General features: G+C 44.3%; 1 protein-coding gene across 3 annotated transcripts in view; it reads left to right on the plus strand.

Moving 5' to 3' along the window:
• LRRC20 (leucine rich repeat containing 20) overlaps positions 1-3,666 on the plus strand; it is a 113,944-nt gene extending 110,278 nt beyond the window's left edge. For all 3 annotated transcript variants that reach the window (XM_084634351.1, XM_084634353.1, XM_084634352.1), the window contains exon 5: positions 653-3,666. In XM_084634351.1, the coding sequence (XP_084490477.1) occupies positions 653-813 (161 nt within the window). In that variant the 3' untranslated portion in view covers positions 814-3,666. The remainder of the gene's footprint in view (positions 1-652) is intronic.
• The last annotated feature ends 17,117 nt before the right edge of the window (positions 3,667-20,783 follow it).

Raw genomic sequence — 20,783 nt, forward strand, 5'->3', positions numbered from 1 at the left:
ACGGGACAGAATCCCTTCAGATAGATTGTCCTAGATAGTTTTCCCCAACAATGTCCAAGTTCCTGGTGAGTAGCAGAGCTGCTAAATTGTGTTAGATGTTTGCAGTATCCCATAACTCAAATGGTTTTTCCTCAAACTTTCCAGAAATAATTCACCTCTGGGCTGAGACCAGGCATGGACAATTCAGCCTAAAGGAAATATTTTTCAGAACCTGATGAGTGTGTGAAAACAAGATCTTATAATAAAGTCACATTCATGCCTTCAATGATAGCTTTATTTCCAAAATCAGTCGGCAACACTGGCAATCATCTAAAGCAAGGCCACTCGTATGCCCAGCTTCCCGGTTCGATTCTCCGAGGGTGTAATTTATATACCTTTCCTGCAGTTAAACCCTCTTCTTATGAATAAATAATAGAAATTGGAACATTACTAGAGCTTCAAAACCCTGAGCTCTTGGGCTGCAACTACTCACAGAGAGCAGCTGCTGCCATCTCTCACCATCTCACATTGAATTCATTTCATTTCACAGACTGATTGCACCTAGGGATGTGAGTGACAATGATCTTAAATTCCAAAGGATCTGACCAGCTTATGTGTGTCTCTCTTGTAATCCAGGTGGTTGTTTATTTTGTGCATGTTCTTCTTGTTCCAGATGTCCCTGTTGAGAAACTTTCTTCAATGGAGTCGCTGCAGAGTGTAAATCTGAAGTCAAATCCCCTGAACGAGGAGGTCCGGGTGATTGCCAGGCCGCTGATAAAATTTGACCTCCTGGTGTCTCCAAAGGGAGCACATGCTGCTCCTCCGCAAGCCTGAAACACTGACTTTGGTTGCATGGACTTGGTGTGACTTCATTTGAGAATGGTTTTAAAGGGAAAGCTAGGGGATCCAGTTGCAGGGCATGCTGATCTAGAATGGCTCACCAGCTTTTGCAAGCTGTATCACTCCTGCGTGTGTGAGGTTTTGTAGATGTGAGGAGTGGGATGGGGAGGATTGTGTGGGGGTGGGAGGGGTGTTTCAGAATCAGTATTTCATTGCTAGAAAGTGAATCTGCTTATTGTTATTTCTTTACAGCTGTCTAAAATACACAGAACACAAAAATGCACTGAGGCCCTAGTAAATTGCTATTTGATAAAGGAATAAATCTGTGAAAAGATTAAACTTCCAGGGCAACAGAAGGGAAAGTGCAATGCAGAAATAGATCAGGTAAGACACTCAATCTCCTGAGTGTATTTTCTATGCACCAAACAAAACGAGAAATAGTCTCACAGCAGAGCCTTCTGCAATGAGTCTGACAAGGAAGAGACCTATTAAAAGAATAACACTTTGCTTCAGCAGAGATCAATGTAATAGCCTACTCCATTCCTGTATCACTCAAAGCCCTGTTATTCAGGGCGAAGTATGGTATGGAGCAGAAGAGTGGTGGAGAGAGGCTCTGTCCCATGAATAATGGGAAAGCACTTGTTTACAGTGCCTTGCTGGTCCAGGATTGAATGAAAATACTCTGTGGATGGACTTTTCTTTTCAACTAGTTAGAGCTTGGTGGCTTTCCCCTAGGATCTAAGCCAGCTGTTATATGGAGCATATTAACTGGGCACCTCTATGAGCATCAAAACAAGACACTAAAACTTGTCTTACAGTACAGAGGTCCTCTTGGAAAAAATATCCTATCTACAGACAACTCCTTTTCTTCTTCTCGTTCTACATTCAGCATTTGATTGAAAAGGCATAACGATCACCCCTTCTTCCATTCCCCCCGCTTTTTTTTTTGACAGATTTGTTGATTTTGTCCAAGATAAATAATTTCTGTTCAGCCTCCTAGGGCTTGTCTTCACTGCAAAGTTAACTCAACTTATAATTTGAATGTTGCCGTTAGCTTAAAGTCCCATCCACACACACAAACTCTTTACTGAAGTGTGGTGGTACTTTTAAGTCAAGTTGGCTGCCCTGAGAGGGAAGGTATAGGGCAAAACTCAAGTGAGCACAATTCATCAGTTGCTAACATAGGCTAGCTCCACTCAAGTGCCAGCAGTTCTCCAATGGCTTCCCACAATTCCTTCCCTGTGCCCAGAAAGGACAGAAAAGTTATCTCACAATTTAGTGGAAAATAATTCATAGAATGGCTTATTTTACTACATCACTTAGAACCATGGATTGTGTGTGTCCCCAGCCATCTTAGTGCCACACTCTAGTGAGTGCAGCTCCAGAGTGGCTACAACAGCTCAAGTGTTATATCGCAGTGAGCTAGGCTTGCTTGAGAGGAGTAACTCAAGTGTAGATAATTTGATATACTCCTAATGTAATACTGTTGACTGGCAGTGCATCGACATTAACAAGAGCAGGGGTGAAGGAATGTTCAAACATGTTTGAAAACCTGTGGTTTCTGCATGTCACTCCAGTATATGTTAGTTCTGGTTTTAGTGATCTCTCTGAGTGTGTCCTGTCATGAGCTGCTCACTGCTTGTCCCTTGTTCACATGGTAGATATATTTTGCTTGAATAGATTTTAACCTAGTTTCCTGTTGATGGGGATCAAGAGAGAATCGGGTGAATGGAGGAACCAGAAAATTTAACTTGCTGGTGAGAAATGATCTCTGGTGGTTGGCAGCTTTCCCCTGCAATCCGCAGCCCTTCCTGCACCCCAACCCCCTGCCCTGAGCCCCCTGCTGAACTCCTCCACCCTAACCCCTGCCCTGAGCCCCAAATCCCCTGCCCTGAGCCCCCTGCCGCACCCTGCACTCCTCCTGCACCCCAACCCCCTGCCCGGAGCCCCCAACTCCCTCCCTTGAGCCCCTGCCGCACTCTGCACTTCTCCTGCACCCTAACCCCCTTCCTGAGACCCCGCCACACCCCACACCCTCATGTACCCCAGCTCCCTGCCCTGAGCCCCCAACCCCCTGCTCTGAGCCCCCTCCCACACTCCGCACCCCCTCCTGCATCCCAACCCCTCCCCTGAGCCCCTGATACACCCTGCACCCTTCCCGCACCAAACTCCCTGCCCCAGCCCTATGGTCATGGCCCTGCCTGCAATTTCCCCACCCAGATGTGGCCCTCTGGCCAAAAAGTTTGCCCACCCCTGCACTAGACCCACTAGACTCATTTTCTAGCTTTTTCCAAGGTCAACTATGCTTACAGGCTGCTGCTTGGCCTCTCAGTCTGCTGGCTCTGTTTCCAGCTTGTCTTTTTTACTTACACAAACACACACACATACACCCAGTCAAACACTCCATCCACAGGGTGCTAGTTTCTGGGCAGACGCTGTTGGGCCTTGTTTTTGGTGTGGCCCCTTACGTGTTTCTTACAACGCACAGTTTGTGCAGGGTGAGTTCACATATCAGTTTGAACAAGGTTTTAACTCAGCCCCTAACAAGATTTCACCCAGCTCATACCTTATAAATGGGGAAACACTCATTGGGGGTACATTTACGTCCTTACTGCTCACCTCATCTCTAAAAGGTTGGCTGCTTTCAAATATTGGTATTCAGGGCAAGTTGAGTACAAGGGTTTGTTATTCTAGACCCACCTTATTCACAATGAAACTTTACTTTGAAATAAAATCGGTGGTTGGTTTAGTAACATCGGCCGATCAGTAGAAGCAGTGATATTGATTCCTAAAGCTCGCCTGCCAAAAAGTAATTTTCATTTAATCAGCATGTGAAATGTCAAGTGTCAGAATAAATATACCCTTGGGCTACATCTCTTGTATGCTCACCTCCTAGAGAGCAGTTTTGTTCTTCCCATCTGGCCTTCCTTGGTTATAAAACTGATTCCTTTAACCAGCTGCTACATCCTGAGAACCGGACATTCTTTTTTGCTCTGGCTTTGAAATCCATATTACCTCTGCTTTCTTTTTGAAAACCATGATCTTGAGTCCAAGTTCCTGACTTAAGAAGTGGTGTGTGCACGTTTGAATATAATGCTGTATGTTAATTCAGGATTTTTTCATGATGGCACACTGATGTCAGAGAAACACAGCCGGCTCTAGGATTTTTGCCGCGACAAGCAAAAAAAAATTTTTTGGCCACCCCCGCTTTTTTTGTGCCCCTCCCCCGCCTCAACTCCGCCCCTTCCCCAAATCCCCAGCCCCGCCTCCTCCCCCGGGCATGCCACATTCCCCCCCCTCATTGCTTCCTGCAGCTCCCCCCCACAACCCTCCACCCTAGCTCACCTCCACTCCGCTTCTCCGCCCCCTCAGGCAAGGGAGAGGCAGCGTGTTCAGGGGAGCAGGCGGAGCGGAGGGGAGCGAGGGGGAGGGAGCGCAGGAAGTAACAGGGGGGTAGAGGAACCGCTTCCTGCCCCAGCTCACCTCCACTCCGCCCCTGCCGCCTCCCCCAAGCGCTCCGCCACTCGGCTTCTCCTCCCTCCCTCCCTCACTCCCTCCCTCCCAGGCTTGCCGCACCAAACAGCTGTTTGGCGTGCAGCAAGCCTGGGCAGGCGGGGGGAGAAGCGGAGCAGCGGCAGCGCGCTCAGGGGAGCAGGCGGGAGCGGAGGGGAGCTGGGGCAGCGTGGCCAGTGCCAGAATGCCGCCCCTAGAAATATGGTGCTCCAGGCACCTGTTTGTTTTGCTGGTGCCTAGAGCCAGCCCTGCAGAGAAATTAACATCGTATTATTTTAGTTACAGAGATGATTGGAATATCGTCGCATGTTATTTCAGATTCCATGACATGGTACATCCATAAAAAAAGAGCATAGAGGAATATGACAGGTTCACAAGATATTTGCAGGGTCTGATCATTTAAAACTCATTGCATATCACAGGCCATTTACCTAATTAGTAATAAAAAAACAGACTACTCATGTGTTTGAGGTTTAAACATACAACAGAATATGCACCAGGGAGTTCCCTATTGGTGGCTGATACCTTATCTAGGAACCTTGTTGATCATCTAGATTCTTCAAAGGCTCTCAAAGACACAGAAACACACATGGGTGCCATATTGAGTGGCCTGCCAACCTCACTACAGAAATCAGAATTGATTCAAATAGTCGCTAGTGATGATACACAACTGCAAATGGTATCAGATGTTACTTAGCAGAAGTCCCAGATCCAGCCCTTGCCTTCTGTCCATAGTGAGGAGAACTCTATGAAGATCTGAGGCTCTATGCTGATTGTACAGAAGCCCACAATCCTTGCAGGATCACATGAAGGAAGAGATCCAGGAGGGACACCAATGGTTCAGAAAGCACTGGTGTGTGAGTGGCCACCCACTTAGGGGTGCACCTAAAACTCAAAGTAGAATCATGCAAATCTTGCACCAGAAAAACTCAACTCAAAGAATCTTTTCCACCAGGAAGAAAAGGGCCCATGGGTACCTGGTAGCCTTTAGCTATTTCTCTAGGTTTATAGAAATTCTACTTTTCACTAGACACACAAGCCAACAAATCACAGAATAGTTAAAATGCACTTTTTATTATTTTGGCACTTGGAAGAAAGCCACTGGCCATGGACCACAGTTTGCTAGTTCTAAATTCCAAGCTTTTGGGCTACAGTGTGATGTTAAGCATATTAATTCTTCCAACAAGGGAATGAACTTGCTGAAGGAACAAAACAGATTGTTGAGAGAATTCTACACCAAAAAGATCCCATATTAGATTTCTGTGCTGTAGGCCAACTCCCACCACATTGGCACAACAATGACCAGCGTAAGCCCAGCTCATCTTCTTATGGGTTGATAGATTAGATCAATGCTCCCAGTCTATATGGCATATCTTTAGCTTAATGGCTCTTCTTAAAGATGTGAAGCTGAGAGATACCAAATCTGTGAGATCTCATGCTTTCTTTGTTAGCTGTTGGACTGCAGCCCAAAACTTAAACCAGGAGACTTAGTCCTGATAAAACTGAATGAGTAAAAATATTGGCCAACAGCTGTTGTCACTGGACACAGCTGTGCCCCAAGATCCTACATGGATAAGACAGATCAAGGCACTTAGTGTGGAAGAAACAGGTAGAATATTCAGCAGGTAGCAAACCCAGTTTGGGTCCGTTATGGGCTTGATGCTGAAATCACTGGGTGGAATTCTATGGCCTGTGTTATTCAGGACATCGGACCAGATGATCATAATGGTCCCTTCTAGCCTTCAAGTCTCTGAATTAGTTGGACTGCTGTGTGACTCCACTAACAATGGTATTCACACTACCAGCTGTGTGAAGGCTGAGCAAAATCCTTCATAATCCAAGAAAATAAACTGGACAAAACCCTCCTCAAGGCCAGAGGATGATCGGATTTGGATGAGCTGTGAAGCAACTGACTCAAACTGATCTACAATTTTGTTTTTAAAGATTTTCCAGAAAAAAGAGGGACAAGATATGAAGATGTCTGCATGGTTTGTTTAAAATTCTAGCAGGAACCAGGCAGAATAAGGCTAGGTGAGGGCTCTAGACAGGAGCTCTACAGTGACAGAAGCAGATTAGATTTAGGGATGACATCATTTTCCTTCCTCAAATAGTTTCAGTATGAAAAGAAAGTGACTTTTGGTGATTCTTTACTGTTACCACATGACAGAATCATCAGTGCCATCAAAACTTAGGTAATTAAATGTGAAAAGCATCTTGGGTATTTTTGCTTTCTCTTTTTTTAACCTTTCAAAGAAAGTAAGTCTCAGAACTGAAAGATGCCTAGTTTAATGGGGGCAGGACATGGGAGCCCTTCAAGAAAATTGTGGATCCACCCTCAATCTAGAGGCTTGGCAGCTTTTGTGAACAGGTACACATTTACAAAGCACCAGAAATTAAAGTAAAAGATTGCTGCTGACCTGCTGGGCCCTTGGGGCAACAAAAGTCACCATTGGCCTATCCTATTCTTTTGTCTACTGTGCATTCAATAGCTGATAAGTCTTGAACGCTGCCTCAGCTGCCTGATATACACTGGAAAGTAGAACAAGGAAAGAATTTCCCAATCCCAAGGAGCACTTCCATTTTTATCTAAACTGATAAATGATGTATTTTCTCTGTGGATAAACAAACATATCTGCATGGAGGCATCATGGGGAATGGTTTTACAAAAGGGCCGGGCAAGACAGCTCTGTTTGAGTGAAATTGTGAGCTTTAATCCTAATTGGATTAAAAGGTCAGCTCCCAGACTGCTGCGCTGGGCATCACAAAATGCGGAAGAGATGGCCAGCCCTCTGTGGAGATAGAGGCGGTTAGGGACTATTTAGAAAAGCTGGACGTGCACAAGTCCATGGGGCCGGACGAGTTGCATCCGAGAGTGCTGAAGAAATTGGCGGCTGTGATTGCAGAGCCACTGGCCATTATCTTTGAAAACTCGTGGCAAACCAGGGAAGTCCCGGATGACTGGAAAAAGGCTAATGTAGTGCCAATCTTTAAAAAAGGGAAGAAGGAAGATCCTGGGAACTACAGGCCAGTCAGCCTCACCTCAGTCCCTGGAAAAATCATGGAGCAGGTCCTCAAAGAATCAATCCTGAAGCACTTGCATGAGAGGAAAGTGATCAGGAACAGCCAGCATGGATTCACCAAGGGAAGGTCATGCCTGACTAATCTAATCGCCTTTTATGATGAGATTACTGCTTCTGTGGATGAAGGGAAAGCAGTGGATGTATTGTTTCTTGACTTTAGCAAAGCTTTTGACACGGTCTCCCATAGTATTCTTGTCACCAAGTTAAGGAAGTATGGGCTGGATGAATGCACTATAAGGTGGGTAGAAAGCTGGCTAGATTGTCGGGCTCAACGGGTGGTGATCAATGGCTCCATGTCTAGTTGGCAGCCGGTATCAAGTGGAGTGCCCCAAGGGTCGGTCCTGGGGCCGGTTTTATTCAATATCTTCATAAATGATCTGTAGGATGGTGTGGATTGCACTCTCAGCAAATTTGCGGATGATACTAAACTGGGAGGAGTGGTAGGTACGCTAGAGGGGAGGGATAGGATACAGAAGGACCTAGACCAATTGGAAGATTGGGCCAAAAGGAATCTGATGAGGTTCAATAAGGATAAGTGCAGGGTCCTGCACTTAGGACGGAAGAACCCAATGCACAGCTACAGACTAGGGACCGAATGGCTAGGCAGCAGTTCTGCGGAAAAGGACCTAGGGGTGACAGTGGACGAGAAGCTGGATATGAGTCAGCAGTGTACCCTTGTTGCCAAGAAGGCCAATGGCATTTTGGAATGTATAAGTAGGGGCATAGCGAGCAGATCGAGGGACGTGATCGTTCCCCTCTATTCGACATTGGTGAGGCCTCATCTGGAGTACTGTGTCCAGTTTTGGGCCCCACACTTCAAGAAGGATGTGGATAAATTGGAGAGAGTCCAGCGAAGGGCAACAAAAATGATTAGGGGACTGGAACACATGAGTTATGAGGAGAGGCTGAGGGAACTGGGATTGTTTAGCCTGCAGAAGAGAAGAATGAGGGGGGATTTGATAGCTGCTTTCAACTACCTGAAAGGGGGTTCCAAAGAGGATGGCTCTAGACTGTTCTCAATGGTAGCAGATGACAGAACGAGGAGTAATGGTCTCAAGTTGCAGTGGGGGAGGTTTAGATTGGATATTAGGAAAAACTTTTTCACTAAGAGGGTGGTGAAACACTGGAATGCGTTACCTAGGGAGGTGGTAGAATCTCCTTCCTTAGAGGTTTTTAAGGTCAGGCTTGACAAAGCCCTGGCTGGGATGATTTAACTGGGAATTGGTCCTGCTTCGAGCAGGGGGTTGGACTAGATGACCTTCTGGGGTCCCTTCCAACCCTGATATTCTATGATTCTATGATTCTATGATTCTAAAGGCCTTATTTGTTTTCTGTATATGCATGCTTTACAGTGACTTTCCCTTTATCTTTGCTTTTTGAGGCTGAATTGTTTGTTTGCTCTGTGGATCAGAGCTAAAGAACACTTTGGCCATTTCAGAGGTGATAAAGGATGCACTAAGTCACCCAACTACAAGGGAAAATACCATTTCCAACTGAAGCACCTCTAGTGCACTCCCCAAAAGGGTCCCAATGAGAGAGGCTGCTCCTTTGTTTGGTCCAGGAGCCCTAACTGTGGAATTCTTTACTACTTCAGACTCTAATGTCCCATTAAAAGTAACTTCTGTTGGCTGAATTTCTTTCTTTTGGACAGCCCTAGTGGTAGCACATTGGATTTGATTTCTCATCTCTGCCTAACCTGGTGGATGGCAGCAGCTGTGCAATATTGTATGAGCAACACTTTCTTGTCCTTGGGATGGCAACTCATGTCATTCAACAGCAATTCCTTCAGTCAGTCGACTTGGACTGAGATGAGTTGCTTCAAAAGAGGTCTGCTCTTCCTTGGCTGAAAGGACAGTAACCACAACGTAGAGTCGCAAAGGAAAGGAGTCTGAAGAAGGGGAAAGTAAAGGAGAACCTTGTAGTGAAAGGATGTAATGTGGGTTCAGTAATTGGTTACAATTGGTATTTCCCATCTGTCTTGTGTGATGTTCTGAAAATCTCTGTGACCCGGGGTGCCCAGGGTAGCCCTCACTGCCAAGGTCAGGACAGGCTGCAAAAGGGGGAGCAGATATTCCCAAGACTAGTGGGTAACACTGAAGTTAAACTCCCCAACCAGTCACAGACTGTGCTTCTGATCCCCCACACTGGTTATTAAGAAGCAAAAAGAGAAATCACACAGCCCCCTTTATTGCATTCCAGTTCTCTGGCTCCCAGTCAGCCCATAGGTCCAGTACAGGGAGAAGTTATTTAAAAAACTCTGCTCACATATGTAAAGTGTTCTGACCCCAAAGGGTCAGCCACGTTACCAGATCTGTATAGATTTGGATCTTACCCAAAATACCATGCTCCCAGCCAATCCCTTAGTGTCTAAAACTAAAGGTTTATTATAAAGGGGAAAAAAAGAACAAGAAGAGAGACGTTAAATGGTAAAAGAGTCACATACATACAAAGATTTCAAAATCCATCAGGTTCCTAGCAGTATTGGTGAGCTTGCTGGATTGAAAATCCCTCTGGAACACATCCACAGTTTGGATGGGTCATTTAGTCCTTTGTTCAAAACTTCATTTGTAGAAAGGTTACTCCAGAGGTAAGAAGCAGGAATGAAGACAAGAAGCAGGACCAAAAAACAAAATGGAGAAGATCCAGCTGCCTTTTAAATGCCTTTTGCCATGCAGCTTGTATTTCCTTTTTTCCAAACACAAGCTGCCCAGCACATGGCCTGGAAACCTTAGAGTTCTGTCCATAGGCATGCCCCTGCATGTCTTGCTGAATAATAAGGTATAGCCCTTTACCCTTTCAATGGGTTCATCGTACAGTTGATTTCCTTAATGAGCCATCAAGCAGGCTAAGCAGTGCTGATGCCAAACTCTATAGGGGTGTCAGCCAGAAGCATAGCACAAGTTTGAAACACAGACATATGTACATATCTATAACTCATCATACAAAAAGAAAAGGAGTACTTGTGGCACCTTAGAGACTAACCAATTTATTAGAGCATAAGCTTTCGTGAGCTACAGCTCACTTCATCAGATGCATATCGTGGAAACTGCAGCAGACTTTATATATACACAGAGAATATGAAACAATACCTCCTCCCACCCCACTGTCCTGCTGGTAATAGCTTATCTAAAGTGATCATCAGGTGGGCCATTTCCAGCACAAATCCAGGTTTTCTCACCCTCCACCCCCCCACACAAATTCACTCTCCTGCTGGTGATAGCCCATCCAAAGTGACAACTCTTTACACAATGTGCATGACAATCAAGTTGGGCTATTTCCTGCACAAATCCAGGTTTTCTCACATCCCCCCCACCCCCATACACACACAAACTCACTCTCCTGCTGGTAATAGCTCATCCAAACTGACCACTCTTCAAGTTTAAATCCAAGTTAAACCAGAACATCTGGGGGAGGGGGGGTAGGAAAAAACAAGAGGAAACAGGCTACCTTGCATAATGACTTAGCCACTCCCAGTCTCTATTTAAGCCTAAATTAATAGTATCCAATTTGCAAATGAATTCCAATTCAGCAGTTTCTCGCTGGAGTCGTGACGCAGCAGCTAAGCAACTTGTTCTGGCTCCTTGTTTAGTTCTGCTCTGTGAAGACAGTTGGTAGCTAGTTTATGTGCTGTTAGCAAGCTAGTTCTGTATGGCAAAGCACAACTTTTCACAGGCTGAACAAAGCCAGTAGCTCTTACAGAGATTTTATTTGGTGACAAAGAAATGATGGGTTGTTTTTTTTAAAATAAAACCTTAGAAACCAGGTTTCAGAGTAGCAGCCGTGTTAGTCTGTATTCGCAAAAAGAAAAGGAGTACTTGTGGCACCTTAGAGACTAACCAATTTATTTGAGCATAAGCTTTCGTGTGCTACAGCTCACTTCATCGGATGCATGAAGTGGAAACCCCCCCATCCCACTCTCCTGCTGGTAATAGCTCATCTTAAGTGATCACTCTCCTTACAATGTATATTTTTTCATGGTCTGTGTGTATATAAAATCTCCTTACTGTACTTTCCACTTTATGCATCTGATGAAATGAGCTGTAGCTCACGAAAGCTTATGCTCAAATAAATTGGTTAGTCTCTAAGGTGCCACAAGTACTCCTTTCCTTAGAATCCAGTTGACATTCTCCTTCAAGTTTGGGAGAGAGGAAGGACTCTAAAGACATAGATCAAATTTTGCATCTCAACTACTTGACTGTTATTTGTGCATCACAGTTTTATTTCCTGCTAGAAACTTGTTTAAAAAAAACCAAACAAGCACTAAATGGTGTAGGTGCTCTTTGAACCGCAGGCAAAATATTGATGATTCTAAATCCATTCCAAGACCAATAAATATTATTTTAAACTCCAATAGGATGTTTGTTTTTTTAACACTCTTGGACAGAGAGGGGAAAAATTTAATTTGGCCATGAGGAAAATGTTAGTTGACTTTTAGTTTTGTGGTTTTATCATTTAAGCCATTGCTGACACATTATAAAGTCCCACATTATAATGGCCCACCTTGATTACCATGCACATTGTAGGGAGAGTGGTCACTTTGGATGAGCTATTACCAGCAGGAGAGTGAGTTTGTGTGGTTTTTGGAGGGGGGTGAGGGAGTGAGAGAACCTGGATTTGTGCAGGAAATGGCCCACCTTGATTATCATACACATTGTGAAGAGAGTGGTCACTTTGGATGGGCTATTACCAGCAGGAGAGTGAGTTTGTGGGGGGGGGGGGGGGGCGGAGGGTGAGAAAACCTGGATTTGTGCTGGAAATGGCCCAACTTGACAATAACTTTAGATAAGCTATTACCAGCAGGACAGTGGGGTGGGAGGAGGTATTGTTTCATGGTCTCTGTGTGTATATAATGTCTTCTGCAGTTTCCACGGTATGCATCCGATGAAGTGAGCTGTAGCTCACGAAAGCTCATGCTCAAATAAATTGGTTAGTCTCTAAGGTGCCACAAGTACTCCTTTTCTTTTTGCGAATACAGACTAACACGGCTGTTACTCTGAAACCTGTCATTATAAAGTCCTTTCATGCTGTGGTTTTAGAATATGGGTAGGAGTGAGAGAAGCAGCCTGAAAGAGTAGCCAAGATTGCATCCTGTGCAATTATAGAACAAAAAGAGCAGAGTCCTGGAACCGTTGATCCTTATTAATTATTTTTTTCCTACTGCAAAGTCAGTTTTCTAAAGCGAAGACTAGCTTAGGGACTGTTGTATAATAGTCTTTGTTGGATACTGTCAACTCTTAGCCTTTAGCCTAGGGCTGTCAATTAATTGCAGTTAAAGCAAGCAATTAATGCAAAACAAATTAACGCATTTTTAACGAGAGTTAATCGCACACCTCTCTTTTGATCTTCACTTACTGTACTTCATCGTTTGGCAGACATTGGCACAGTTCTACTGTGTTTTCATGATCTAGAGTGATTAAATATCAGAAAAAGTTAGTGGAGCAAAGCAGCAAAAGTTTAGGTCTTCTGAAAGGGAAGGTTTTTTATTTTTTTTTATTTTTAAAAAACTTCCAGATGGTTCTCTGGATAAAAAGACTGTTATCTGTAGCTATTGCAAGGCTGAGTTCCAATCCCATCAAAGTACTTCAGGTCTGCAGTACCGCCCCCCGCTAAACATGCTTTCGCCTCCCGTTCTTGTGCTACAGATAACCCACTGACAGCAAATGAATCCCACCAGTTGTGACAGAGTACACTTACAAAGTTTGAGGCTCTCTATAAGTAGGGTAACCGGATAGCAAGTGTAAAATATCAGGACAGGGGGTAGGGGGTAATAGGTGCCTATATAAGAAAAAGCCCCCAAAATTGGGACTGTCCCTATAAAATTGGGACATATGGTCACCCTATCTATAACCTCATGGATCAAACAAAGTATAACAGCGTAACCAATGCTATTGCAAAGTGATTAGCTATGGACTGCAGACCACTTAACATTGTAAACGACAGAGGGCTAAGAGATATTATTCAAATTGCATCTTCCAATCAGTCATAAACCTTGCCCTCCCGAGGAACCATTGCATAACAAATACATGACCTATATCACAAGGAGAAGACTACAAGTTTGGAGCTTCTGAGAAATGCACTAGCTGTTGCTTTGACTGGTGATTACAGAACATCCTTGAGCAATCGCAGCTATCTTGGAGTCACGGCACATCTGATTGATGCTGCATGGACATTGCAGTCGTTTGATTTAACAGTAACATATACAAAAGCGAGACATCATCCTGAAACATATGCGGAGCATTTCTTGGATGTTGCAAAAGAATGAAATATTCAAAAAAAGGTGACAACAATTAGTACTGACAGTCCACGTAATGTGATAGCAGTAGCCAGTCGTTTGCCTTTTGAATATAACGTTCATCACTCACAGTCTGCAGCAATCCATTACAGTAGCACTTGCCGCTCAGTGCTGACAGTTTTGAAAACATGCTGGCAAAATGTAGAAAACTTGTGGGCCGTTTCAAACTCAGTCCACCTAACAGTACAGAGCTAGAAATGCAACAAGCCACAAATGGGCAGAAACAAGAACCTCTTTTACAAGATATTTCAACTAGATGAAACTCCACATTGGCTGTGGTTCAGCACCTGCTTAGAAATAAAGCCACTATCACAGCCATGTTAGCTCTTCAAAAGCACAATCTATCAGTGCTGACAGGTAGTGATATTGAAGCATGAAGGGGCATATGAATGTTTTAGCATATCTGGTACATAAATACCTTGCAATACCGGCTACAACAGTACCATGCGAACACCTGTTCTCACTTTCAGGTGACATTGCGAATAAGAAGCGGGCAGCATTATTTCCCAGAAATGTAAATAAACATGTTTGTCTTAGCGATTGGCTGAACAAGAAGTAGGACTGAGTGGACTAGTAGGCTCTAACGATTTACAGTGTTTTGTTTTTGAATGCAGTTATATAAAAAAAATCTACATTTGTAAGTTACACTTTCATGATAAAGAGATTGCACTACAGTACTTGTATGAGGTGAACTGAAAAATACTATTTCTTTTGTTTATCTTTTTTACAGTGCATATATTTGTAATCAAAAATAATATAAAGTGAGCACTGTACACTTTGTATTCTGTGTTACTGAAATCAATATATTTGAAAATGTAGAAAAACATCCAAAAATATTTATAATAAATTTAAATTGGTATTCTGATTAACAGTGTGATTAAAACTGCTATTAATCATGGCTATTTTTTTTAATCTTGCAATTAATATGTGATTTATTTTTTTTAATCATTTGGCAGCCCTACTTCAGCTTTGTGCCTTCTTCTGCTCCCACAGCATCTGGTTATCTCACAACAATGCCATGGCCCTGTAATGTGCTGTTCACATTTAAGCTGTTATACGAAGTGATAGCTGCTGCTGTCCTCAATGCATTTCCCAGTCAGCAAGTGCTCTCAGATTGTGGGCAAAGAAAGGTATAAATTTACAAAATTAGTCCTTGAGCTGAGTCGGGAAAATATTGTGAGGGTGGCTGTCTGTTAAGCTTTGGTGATACAGTAGACAAAGGAGGAAATTGAATAAGTAAGCACAGCATTTGCAGTTATATTTTTTCTGCTTGACTGTCTGCATTTAGTAGCATTTAAATAGTGAACATTAGACTCCACACTATCAATGGGGCTTTTAGCCATAAAGTTTATATTTCAGTTTTAGCCCCATCCAATATTGTGACATGTATGCATAGATAGTGTGGAAGGACTTATGGGGGGGAGGGATAGCTCAGTGGTTTGAGCATTGGCCTGCTAAACCCAGGGTTGTGAGTTCAATCCTTGAGGGGGCCATTTAGGGATCTAGGGCAAAAATTGGGGATTGGTCCTGCTTTGAGCAGGGGGTTGGACTAGATGACCTCCTGAGGTCCCTTCCAACCCTGATGGTCTATGATTCTATGTATATACGCTGTAAAGTTGCATTAGCAGAATCTGTGAGAGCTGGTAGGATCTCAACACAAGGCATTATGGCTCAAGCTCAGTAGCAGTAGGAGAGGGCAGCAGCAGCCATCTCAGTCAAATTCATCCTAACTCCTCCTGCTCCCTAGCTGAGATTTGCTATGGAGAATAATAGGCAAAAACACCTGCTGCTGTGTGTGGCCAAGTTACTGTGAACTAATGTTCACCACCAGCTCTGCCCTTCCACCAATCTCCCTGACTATAATCACTGAACAGCACTGCTGTTTTGGAAGTCAGAGAGCAGAAACCCCAGCAGCTTCAAGAGAGCTGGAACCTGAAGACACCACCAACCCTAACCTCCCAACCCCCAGCTGTAACTGGAGAGGGAAGGTGCCATCGAACAGGAACACTAAGAGCAGAGTGCCCCAGCCAAAGCCCTATTATCAGACACATCAAACCAAAAAACCTGAGTCATCTACAACAGCTACAGAACCAAAGCTAGTCAACCAAAAGGGTAATGTGAGAACATATCCCCTATGACGCTACTATGGCTTTCATTCTGCAGCTCTGATTTTCAACAGAAGCACCTGTCTAGTATGGTAATGAGCACTGTAGAAAACAATGGTAAACAGATCAGCTAGCAGAATGATAACAATGGCTGGATCAGTCCTAACCCCTCTCCCTCCTATCAACTCCAGAAACCGTCAGGGTTGCCAAGATTTTCTCCATCTCAAACCTTCATATCACTCTGCTGGTTTCTCAAGAGAGCCCTACCTTTGCACTCACTGTAGGACTCCCTTTTTCACCCCACCTGCCTTTCCCATGTGTTAGTTACCTGATATCCTGAAGATGAATCCATAATAAGACCATCAGTTTCATTTATAGCGCTTATTCTGCTGAAAGAATTTTTAAAAAATTGATTCCTGCTGAAAAAGAACCCAAAAGCTCAAAAGCCCTGTTAAATCTTGGGAGAATTAGGACCTGAAATTAAACACAGGAGCTGCTTAACATACGGACAATTTTCAAGAATTGATTAAAATTCATCTTCTCCCTGACAGTCACCGTGTCGCTACAGAAATTCAAATGTCTGAATGAAGGAAAATCGTGAGGACCAGATCTTAGCTGGTATAATCAGCATCGTTCCACCGAAGTCCATTTTCACCAGGGAGTAGATCTTGGAAATCCATTATCTGAACTGTTCTTTATTGATCTTTGTATATGATGTCCATTAACATACTATCTGGGCACCCAGTTACTCTCCCATTGTGACGTGATATCTCAGTAATAAGGCCTCTGTTGGATACTAAATGCTGGAAGGAGAAAAGCAGGAGAGACCAAAGAAATATGCATGTTTAATACTAGGCTGGCTCAACATTCCTCACACTGCTTGTGATCATCAGCTGGTGTATGTCAGTGTAACCCCATTACTGTCAATGGAGCTATGTTGATTTACATCAGCAGAGGGTCTGACCCCTTATGTTTTCACAGATAAAAGAATGAGCTCACTTTTTGGCATCAATATGTCAGAGTTACTATAGCAAGGGGAAAACTGAGTTAGTCCAATTATAATTTAGTTAGGGGGGGGAAAGTTGACAAGCCTTTCATGTCTCCTGCATTTTGAAAATTGCTGTATAATAGATTGATATGGTCCCTAGATTCTGGTCATCATATAGAGATGTGTACTGCTTCCAATGGCTAGCTGGAAAGCTGTCAGTGCAGTTAATGAGTTCCTTTCCACCTTCGGGGACCTTGATAGGATTAGAGGCTGTAAAGGTAAGCCGTGCACGGTGCAGTGTGGAAGTACTGGTGAAAGACAGTAAGGGGAAGTGGATTCACCAAGGGAAGGTCATGCCTGACTAATCTAATCGCCTTTTATGATGAGATTACTGGTTCTGTGGATGAAGGGAAAGCAGTGGATGTATTGTTTCTTGACTTTAGCAAAGCTTTTGACACGGTCTCCCACAGTATTCTTGTCAGCAAGTTAAAGAAGTATGGGCTGGATGAATGCACTATAAGGTAGGTAGAAAGTTGGCTAGATTGTTGGGCTCAACGCGTAGTGATCAATGGCTCCATGTCTAGTTGGCAGCCGGTGTCAAGTGGAGTGCCCCAGGGGTCGGTCCTGGGGCCGGTTTTGTTCAATATCTTCATAAATGATCTGGAGGATGGTGTGGATTGCACTCTCAGCAAATTTGCAGATGATACTAAACTGGGAGGAGTGGTAGATACGCTGGAGGGCAGGGATAGGATACAGAGGGACCTAGACAAATTGGAGGATTGGGCCAAAAGAAATCTGATGAGGTTCAATAAGGATAAGTGCAGGGTCCTGCACTTAGGATGGAAGAACCCACTGCACAGCTACAGACTAGGGACCGAATGGCTAGGCAGCAGTTCTGCGGAAAAGGACCTAGGGGTGACAGTGGACAAGAAGCTGGATATGAGTCAGCAGTGTGCCCTTGTTGCCAAGAAGGCCAATGGCATTTTGGGATGTATAAGCAGGGGCATAGCGAGCAGATCGAGGGACGTGATCGTCCCCCTCTATTCGACATTGGTGAGGCCTCATCTGGAGTACTGTGTCCAGTTTTGGGCCCCACGCTACAAGAAGGATGTGGATAGATTGGAGAGAGTCCAGCAAAGGGCAACAAAAATGATTAGGGGTCTGGAACACATGACTTATGAGGAGAGGCTGAGGGAACTAGGATTGTTTAGTCTGCAGAAGAGAAGAATGAGGGGGGATTTGATAGCTGCTTTCAACTACCTGAGAGGTGGTTCCAAAGAGGATGGTTCTAGACTATTCTCAGTGGTAGAAGAGGACAGGACAAGGAGTAATGGTCTCAAGATGCAGTGGGGTAAGTTTAGTTTGGATATTAGGAAAAACTTTTTCACTCGGAGGGTGGTGAAACACTGGAATGCGTTACCTAGGGAGGTGGTAGAATCTCCTTCCTTAGAAGTTTTTAAGGTCAGGCTTGACAAAGCCCTGGCTGGGATGATTTAATTGGGGATTGGTCCTGCTTTGAGCAGGGGGTTGGACAAGATGACCTCTTGAGGTCCCTTCCAACCCTGATATTCTATGATTCTATGAAGTTTGTGTGGACTTGGTCACAATGATGGATATCATTTCCCATGCTCCGGCCACAGGAACAGGTTCAGTAATTACAGGTCACTCAAAGATTTATAGCCAGGGAGAATGGACTGGGCTCTCTTGCTGTGATTAAAGTACACTTGCTCTGTAGGACAACAATCAAACTTGGAAGCCACCATGGGAAACATCCACATTTTGATGCTCCAGCCTGCTGAAAATTGAACTGTGCTGTGAAAACTAAAGGCATAGAGGATGGGAGCTGTGAACGGGGTTGAGGGTTAGAATCTGAGAGCAGGAGACAAACAATGGCATGTGCTTTACGAGGCTGTAAGCACCTGGAAGGGCAAGACCGTTTGGCAGATCACTGGGTTTTTGCATAAGGTTTAAAATGCAAATTGCAGTCTTTATTCCCTACTCTGCAGTGAGATCTGGTATTAGTACCAGGGTGCCCTCTGAGAAGATTGCGCAGTTGAGATTGGGAGCCCTGCATTTCTGATTGTCCTGTTCCTTATTGCTCCTCTTGCATGGAACAGAGTCTCTTCTCAGCCAGTCTGCAGGCTCAAACATCTCAGTCTGTACTCCCAGCTGGTTAGCAGGTTTGATTTCTGTCACAAGCTGCTCAGGCTCGTAGGGGCAGAGAGCACTGCAGAGGCAATATGCTTTGCTGTTAATAGGGAAAGGAGGCTTTATGTTGATCCAGATTGACCCCTCTTGCTGATGAAACAGTAATACTGACAAGCTCCAAAGTGGGTTCTGGCTGCTTCCTGAATCCAGTGGTGGTTGATAGAACAGGAGTTAGAAAATAGGGGGTCTTCAGTGGGGACATGAAAGACTCATTAGGGGAAAGAATCTATGGTCTAGTTCCACTTTGCAGCACCAGAAGCTCTAAAGATGGCCACAGGTCCAAAGGTACCTTACAATATAGCTGCTTAGAGTCAAAACTCTTAAGTGGGTAGAAAAAACCCCTGATCAAAAAGCGAGGGCTGTAGTTTATATCGTTTATTTCATGGCCTAAGAATGCATTATGGATTCTAGGTCAAAGTCCTGCACTCCAGGATTTTGGTTAATACCCTACTACTAATACTCTATATTGTGCAACACTAGGATAGATGTTGGCTTATGAGAGGCAGCATGGTCTAGTTGACCGGGCACTAAAGTGGGGGGTTCAGAAACCTGGGTTCAATTCCCAGTTCTGCCACTGATCTGCTACATGACCTTGGGCAAGTCACTTCAGCTCCCTGTGCCTCTGTTTCACCTCCTGCCTTTTGAGTGTCTTGTGTAATTAAATTCTGAACTCTTCTGTGCAGGGATTGTAAGATGTGTTTGTACAAAATGGGCCCCCGATCTCTGCGGGGCTCTGTGAGTGGGTGTATCAGGTATTTGGTAACAGAAGCCCTGCTGCCTTGGTGCACCCCGCAAGAAAATGACCTGTTGGAAGTGAAGAGCAGTAAGTTCAGTCTTCCACAGGATGCCTAGGGAGGTCTTCCATGATAAGCTGCAGGCAGAACCAACAAGAGTTGGTTCTCTGGCACCTAGAAGGGCTGGGGACAGGCAGAGGTCAATGAGGGCCCTGAAGGCCAGATAAAAAGGGCTGGCTGCTTCAACTAAGTGCCAGTTGTGGGTGAAGCCAGGACAGGGTAGGCTAGCTCTCCCTACCCTAATCCAAGTAACCTGGCCCAGTCAGGGGCTTAACCTTAGCCCTGGATCTCCATGAAGGACTAGTTTTATGTTATGAATTTTAATGCCCAGGTGGCTATTTTGAGTTGAGGTTCAACTTATTTTCTGTTATCCTCAGAAGGGGTCGGGGCTGAGAGCTGACCTGGCTGGAGAGATGGGCATAAAATCCATATGCTGTTTATGTAACAACTTGATATATAGACCACGTCAGCTCTTTTTACAGGCCCAAAGTCCAAAGGTTGGTCAGGAGGCCAGAAGCCTAGCAAATAGTGAACAATATTAGCTAAGAGATCAGAACAAACAAAAGACAACCTTGCTTATTGCTGAGATAAGCTTGGTCAGCAAGAAGCCAGATGGAAATTATCACTGGGGGCTTTATCTCAAAGTTGAGAACAGACCATGGGAATGAAAGGGCCCTGCTTCTTCTCTAGGAAGAGGTACTTTCCCACACACCAACCTTGAGTTTATGGAAGAGGTTCAAACACGTCAGTATTAGATATGATATCCTCCCTCTCACAGATGTACACCCCTCCTCCAAGCCACTACCAGTGCCTGCCTTAGAAACACAAATGAGCAACTGAAAAACAATCTTTATTGCCATGTACTTTTCATTTGTCTCTTTGCTTTAACCCCTAGGTACCTGTGGACAATCAGAGGAGCTACTTCATTCCTATGGACCCCAAATCAGAATTCAAGATATATATTTTATACTAACACAGTTTATA

Source organism: Lepidochelys olivacea (assembly GCF_965140295.1).
Source record: "Lepidochelys olivacea isolate rLepOli2 genome assembly, chromosome: 7".
Taxonomy (NCBI): Eukaryota; Metazoa; Chordata; order Testudines; family Cheloniidae; genus Lepidochelys; species Lepidochelys olivacea.